Below are 7,113 nucleotides of genomic sequence, written 5' to 3'. Positions count from 1 at the left end.
GCACGTCTGGTTGTTTTGGTGAGTTCTTCCATTTTGTGGCGAGTTTTCAGTCCCCTGCAGAGTGCTTCTCACAGGCAGGTGTGGTCCTGGGCAGTGGTGAGTGGGGCTTACAGGGGAAGTGGTTTGCTCCGGGGCTCACCGAGCCTCTGTGTCTGGACTCCCACTCACATCCACACACTCTTGCGTCTCCTCTGGCTGGTTCTGCCGATTCGACCTGCTGCGCGTCCAGCCTTGTGCAGCTGGGAGCTCTGGCACCAGTCGCCTGAGCCTGTTTCTCCTCTGGAATAAACCGCTGTCCCCATCCGAGCTACTGGGGTGGTGAGAGGTGGAGCCAAGGCCAGGAAGGGTTGTGGCAGGGGAGCGGGAGTGCTAACCCAGTTGTCCCGCCCCCTCCTCTCTGGGAGCAGGTCAGTGCTTGGGACTGCCTTCCTGCCAACTGGCCCCACACCCCCCTCTGAGAGGGAGCTACTGTGTCCTTTGCCAACTTCCTGCCAAAAAAAAATTCCCAGCAACTCCTTCGTAGCCCCCACCCGATTTTCTGGCTCTTTCTGACGTCCCCGGCCCCCCCACCCCCGCCCCCTTGTGTCTTGGCCATGTGGCTCATGTTCAGATCCTGGTTTCATCTACCTGTGTGGCCCTGGGCAAGTAGCTTAGCCTCTCTGCGCCTGCTTCCTCATCTGTAATGTTGGGATGGTCCTCTGAAGGCTGCTGGGAGGATCCAGCAGGTTCCTGCACAGCTCTCAGAACGGCGCCTGGCTTCCAGCTGTGGCTCCACTGTGCCTTCCTCCATCTGTCCCCTGCTCGCACCCCTTCCGCGCCAGGCTGCTCACTCGCGTCCTGCACAGCTGACAGAGCTCCTCCTCTGCGCTGTTCCCTGTGGGGCCTGGCCCTGCCCTCTGGGCCCCAGATCCCTCAGCTCGCTTTGCTCTGGAGACGCCTGCAGCAGCCAGGCCCAGGCCTCCCTGCTGGCCCCTCCCTCTCCACCCAGACTAAAGGGGCTCATGGAGCAGGCGCCCCATCCTGCCCTGGTGGCTGTCCCCTGCGGACTCCCCGGGCTTTCCTGCGGGGTCCCTGCCACTTCCAACCCCTGCCCCTCCTCTTCCTGGAACCCCTCAAGCTCATGCCCGCCTCGGCCTTTGCCGTGCTGTGCCCTCTGCCCGGGACCCGCGGGTCTCATCCCACGCTACTTCTCGGGGACAGCCCTTCTGGACTCGCTGAGCTGGAGCCCCTTGTCCCAGCCCCTCTCTCCCATCACTCCCTTTGTCTTCTTTGCACTTCATTCCTCCCACAAGGATTCATGCTGCCCAGGGGCTACGCAACGCCTAGCAAGTGGAAGATGTTTTGAATGAACCGATCCAAAGCTGGTGAGAGTTGCAAGACCCACAGAGGCCGCCTCCAGCCAGCCCGTGATGATGGGAGAGAAAGGCAGACACCCTGCTGTAGGTGCATTTACCTTTTATTTTTAAAAATCACCCCAATGGCACCCACCCCCAAGTCACGGCAACCCCTGCTGGGACAAAGATGTTCACGTGGATCCCGAACACCCCCGCACCCTCTGCGGTCCAGCCCCTCGGCGTGCTGTGCTTCCCAAGCCCTGAGAAAACCCGTGTAGAAAAATACTTTGCAAGGAATATGTTCTCATCTCAGCCAGAGAAAAATACAGCTTTGGGGGGTGGAGGGGGACATGTCACAGGGGCTACACCCAAATGCATAGGCAGGTAGGACGCTCACCGGGGAGGGTGATGGGAAATGTCAAGTCTGGGATGAACTGTTCCCATGAGAAGCCAGAAGGAATATTGCATATGAGGCGGCGGCGCGGCTGGGTGTCCACGCGGGCCCGATTGCATACATCTGGAGAATGGCAGAGGCCTTGGCCGAGGAGGGAGGGGCGTGGGTCGGAGGCGGGAGCATCTGCCCTCCCTGGGAGTCCTGGAGCCTAAGCAGCTTTCCCAAGCTGAGAGGCCCTGAGACTGTGTCCTGTCCAGCCCGGTCACCTAACAGACTCGGAGAGACCCAGCCGCCTGCCTGGGGCCACACAGCCAGAAGCCACGTTTCTGCGGTGCGACCCCACCCCCACACTGAGGGCTCTTGGCTTTGGCTCGGGGTCCCGTGACAGGTGGGCAGCACCCTTTCACCCTGGGGTGGGCGTTCACACGGAGCCCAAGACAGCTGAGAGCCCAGGGGCAGGAGGCACCTTGGGAGAGGGCTTGGGAAGTGGAGGTCGGGCAGGGGGCAGGCCCGTAGGGAGACTGTGGCAGGGCCCAGGCACCTCTGGCCCCGACAGAGGCTGTGTCTGCTCCACCCCTGACTGTTCAGAGGGGCGATCTGACCCCGAGGGGGGCTCCCACAGCAAGCAAGCCACAGGCCCCGGGCGAAAGGAACTCTCCGTCTGGTCCTTCGAATGGGGTGCGTCTTCCTCACCTCCAGGGCCCCAGTTGGAGGTGGGAGGGGACACCCCCGTTTCCCTGAGACCCGTTAGGAGCTGAGCAGGGCAGAGCAAACCCCCAGGCCTGGCGACAGCCACCTGCTCCCTCCACCCCAGGGACCACATCCCAGACCACCAGGTAGAGGTCCTGTCCTTCCCCAAATGATGAGGGTTTCTGATTTGTGGAAACTGAGGAAAGCTACTTTAAGGGATGCTGGTGCTTCCAGAATGCCTGTGGGACTATGCTTCCTTGAACAGCCACCATGGCCCCTCTGCTGGGTGTGGCGAGAATGCCCATCTTTTCCTTCAGCCTCTCCCCCCTCTCCCTTCACTGATCTGGGTATTGGGAGGATCTGGGTCATCTCGCAAGCTGTTTCCAGGTTTTCCCATCTTCACTGGAGTGACAGGCGACAGGAACCTGCAGGGTCTTTTGTCCCAAGATGAGCCTCTCCCACACAGAGGGGCTTGGCTGGGAGCGGGGAGTGCAGATAGGAAGCAGCCACACGTCTTGCGCAGGAAGCGGGGGCTGACGCCCAAGGCCTGCACAGAGCCTGCCCAGTGGGCTCACAGCTCTGTTGCAAGTCCCAGCAGTTCTGGACTCAGAGACAAAGGGCCAACACTCCCTGGGATCCCAGGTGCCCCACTCGGAGTCTTACAGTGGGGAACCGGATGCTTGGAACCACAGGACCAGCAAGCCCCAAATGCTAGCCTTCTGAAGGAGGGAGGAGCCAGGCTCCCACGCAGAGCAGCAACCCCCCACCCACTCACTGTGGTAGGGTCTTTGGAGGAAGTGGCTCCTTCTCAAGGAGGCGAACTACCCAAGCCCAGGTGGACGCATCACTAGACGCCTCACACTCAACTCATGACTGCCCAGGGGCATCCGGCTCCCGCTAGCTCACTGCCTGTGACAGGGAACTCACTCCTCCCTGGCAGCTCCTTTCAGCTCATGGCTCTGCTGGGAGAGCGTGCTCCCTGCACCTGGGGCCTTTCCAAGGAGGCCCTGCGGGACAGGGCAGCCCCTGGCCAATCTCCTCTCAGCAGGGCAGCCTGGCCAACCCCTCTCAGAAGGGTCTCCCCTGGGTATCTTGGAAACCCAATGTGGTGGAAGACCCAGATGTCACCCCAGCCAGGGTGGGGACCTCACTGCCTGGCACCCCAGTCACCTCAGAACTGGGGAACAAAGACTGAGTCTCATCCCTGGCTCTGGTCCACCAGAGCGATAGATGGACTAGTGGGCGGCCGCTTCTCCAACCCGGCTACATTTCTGGGAGCCAGGACCGGCCCCTCAGGAGTCTGGACCACATGTCGACTTCAGAGCATCCGGGGACTACTGGGGCCTGGTGCTCGGGGAGCTCGGCTGCCCTGTGCCAGCGGGTTGCGGCTGATGACCAGCTCCACGATGTCACCCGCCTCAGCCAGGAGCGGTACTGCTAGGCAGCAGTTGAAGTCCCGAGTGCGAACGTGGTTGACCTGCAGGGGGCACAGCCCAGAGGACAGAGCCAAGGGGTCAGCTCACCTGGGCTGAAGGGAGGGGTCGTGATCTCCCAAAATGTCTCCCAAAACGTGGGCCAGCCCTGACACAGGGTGCATCTCCCACACTCACAGAAGAAGCTGCTCACCCGTTAACTCTCTCCCAATTCTCCTGGTAGGTTTTTATCAAAGAGGGACTAGTGTGTCACTTCCATATCCCAACACCTGCCTCGCTCCCTTTCTGACAAAACAGCAGAGCAGGCCGGGCATGGTGACTCATGCCTGTAATCCCAGCACTTTGGGAGACTGAGGTGAGAGGATTGCTTGAGCCCAGGAGTTTGAGACCAGCCTGGGCAACTTGGTGAGACCTCGTCTCTATTAAAAAAAAATCAACAAATCAGCCAGGTGTGGTGGCATACACCTGTAGTCCCAGCTACTCAGGAGGCTGAGAGGTAGGATCCCCTGAACCCAGTAGGTAGAGGCTGTTGTGAGCCATAATGGTGCCACTGCACTCCAGCCTGGGCAACAGAGTGAGACCCCAACTCAAAACAACAAAAAATAACAGACCACACACTCAGAGAGTCTCCTGCCTATAATTTCCTGACATTGCCTTGTTTCTATTTTATTTGTGTTTTACTTTTTTTTTTTTTAGTTGGACTGCAGTGGCATGGTCATGGCTCACCACAGCCTCAACCTCCTGGGCTCAGCCAGTCCTTCTGCCTCAGCCTTCCAAGTAGCTGGAACTACAAGTGTGCCACCACATCCAGCTAATTCTTGTATTTTTTGCAGAGACGGGGTCTGACCACATTGCCCAGGCTGGTCTCGAACTCCTGAGCTCAAACGATCCTCCTGCCTCAGTCTCCCAAAGTGCTGCGATTACAGGCGTGAGCCACGGTGCCCAGCCAACTTTCCCTTTCAAGGAAGGAGTGCTAGATTCTCATTTCCAGTTGGCACGAAAATTTTCCTTTCAAAATAAATGTTGAAAAGTAAATAAAAGGCAGGGAAAGAGCCCCATCAATTCAGAGAAAACCCGAACGGGGAGATTTAGTATAAATACTGTAAAAACTAAGGGGCGGGGACACAAGCGCTTGGAGCCTGGGAAAGGGCGGCCCCAGGGGCCAGCGCGGGGCACCCCACATCTCCCAGGCGCCTTTGCAGGTGGGCAGCTCACACGCCCGGCTCTGGCCAATCAGCTTGGAGGGACATGCCCGTGCCGCCGCCGCCGAGTGGAGGCCGAGGAAACCCAGGAGCGCGTACTCGGGCTGACCTTGCGCTGCCGCTCCCTTGGGGTGGCAACAAGGCCGTCCCCGTGGCCCCTGCCCCAGCGTTACCTGGAGGACCCTGTCGAAGGGACGGAGGCCCCCACGCTGGGCGGGCCCGTCGGGGCGCACGGTGTGAACATAGACGCCCTTCTCCAGGAGGCCGTCGGAGACGCTGAAGCCGAAGTCATTCCGCACGGGGTCTCGCTGCAGGGTCACCTGGGAAGGGGGGGCTCTGGAACGCTGGCCTCTGGCCCCAGCCTCCCACAGTGGCCTCAGTCCCTTGGTCTGCACTCCGCGCCACGGCCAGCGGCCGCCACCCCAGGATTCACGGGCCCAGCTCCTGCCCCCGAGCCACTGCCCGCGCAGTCCCTCCCCCTTCTCCGCCAGGCACATCCTCCAGGCCAAGGCGCTCAAGCTCTGGGGAGGCCCCTGAAAGCAGCTTCCCTTTCGGTTCTTTCTCAGTCCTTTTTCTGGGGAGGAAGCCGGACCGGCGTGGTTCTACCACCCGCACGCTGGGGCACCTCCCATTTACCAGAGCCGCCTCCGGCTCAGAGGCCGCCGTGGCTGCTGGGCTGGAGGCTGACCTCCGTGTTTTATTCTTCACGAGGAGACCTACAGGTGGCCCAGATGCTGGCTTCTCATCAAAGGTGGCGAAGGAAACGTGGGACACGTGTGATGACACACACACAACACATAGGCTTTACATGCTACATGTGCATATGATGTGTGTGAGACTACAAATACCAGGGGGACCCCAAGCAACCGGAATCATCTTTTGGAGGGTGGCCCCTTGTGATACAGGCTTCCCCTGCGAGATAAGGGTTCGAGGACCCCATGGCGGCAGCAGCACACCGGCTAGCATCGTGAGGGGCTGTGTTCCACGACCGTGAGTTTTTTTGGAGACTCTTCCAACACCTCTGCCCGGTTCATGACAGGCGATTTCTGAGCCCCCCGGCCACACCGGCTGGGTGTCCAGCAGTTTTGGGCCCACAACAGCAAGATCCCCATCCCCCACTCTCCTTAGTCACCTCACCTAGCCCCAAGCAACTGTTTTTGTTTCCCCAGATGAAAAAAGTCCTCAAAGGGACACGTTTTGCCAGTGTGAGAGAGGTGAAACCAAAACCAGCAGAAGCACTAGAAGGCATCAAAATGGATGACTCAAAAACTGTTTTGAGCAGTGAAAAAAGCCTCTCCATAGATGTATTGCATCAAACGGAGAGTATTTTGAAGCCGACTGAAGTTCAAGTATGCAAGAATACACAATGTTTATAAATAAACATTTTTCTTGGTGGGGAAAAGTATCTACTTAAAGATAGATATTACTAACAGTCCCATGTGCGTGCGTATCACATGTGCCTGTGTACCACTCAAACGATGACAGCTTTGGAAAACCCAACCTGGTCCAAAGTCCCTGCTTCATGATGGAGAACACAGCCTGGAGAGGCGGGTCTCATGGCCCAAGACACAAATCCAGGCCTCCGGTGCCCACACCTAGTGCCCACCTTGTGCATCTCCAAGGGCGTCGGCAGTAGTAGCTCCTGCGTCTCTTTGGGGGAGGCTCGGAACTCCCGGCTCTTCCGCCAGGGCCGCAGGCCAGGCCTGCCCTCGAGGGCCACACTCTGCACAGTGCCCGACATGATGGAAGCCTGTGGGGACATGGCCATTCTCTTAGACACTCACTGACTCCAGTAGGCAGCCTGCATCTAGCCACACCTGCTCTGTGCCCGCCTTCAGCTCACAACGGTGGCCTGAGAAACAGGGTCCCTGGTGGCAGGGGCTCAGTCCCTCGGTGGAGGAGTGGGAGTCATTAATCAATCACCTCACAGTCAGAGTAATAAGAGTCACGTGCCTAATTAGTAGTATCACTCTGTGCTGGGCTTGGTTCCCTGCACTTGACACATTTTATCCTCTACAATAGAATGAGGCAAGCAAATACCATCTCCCCCCCCCCCCCTT

At 59.0% G+C, this 7,113-nt stretch overlaps 1 protein-coding gene across 1 annotated transcript in view; it reads right to left on the bottom strand.

Annotated features, from left to right (window-relative positions):
* Nucleotides 1-3,736: 3,736 nt before the first annotated feature.
* Nucleotides 3,737-7,113, bottom strand: part of LOC103250611 (glutamate receptor-interacting protein 2-like) — a gene marked incomplete at its 5' end in the record, with an annotated part of 12,543 nt that continues 9,166 nt past the window's right edge. The window contains 3 exons of the mRNA XM_021708118.1: nt 3,737-3,895; nt 5,227-5,373; nt 6,660-6,803. Coding sequence (XP_021563793.1) covers nt 3,737-3,895; nt 5,227-5,373; nt 6,660-6,803 — 450 coding nt within the window. The remainder of the gene's footprint in view (nt 3,896-5,226; nt 5,374-6,659; nt 6,804-7,113) is intronic.

This window comes from Carlito syrichta, unplaced genomic scaffold (genome assembly GCF_000164805.1).
Source record: "Carlito syrichta isolate Samal-C Ts95f unplaced genomic scaffold, Tarsius_syrichta-2.0.1 Scaffold130730, whole genome shotgun sequence".
In the NCBI taxonomy this organism is placed as follows: domain Eukaryota; kingdom Metazoa; phylum Chordata; class Mammalia; order Primates; family Tarsiidae; genus Carlito; species Carlito syrichta.
This window is presented reverse-complemented; position numbering and strand designations above follow the sequence as displayed.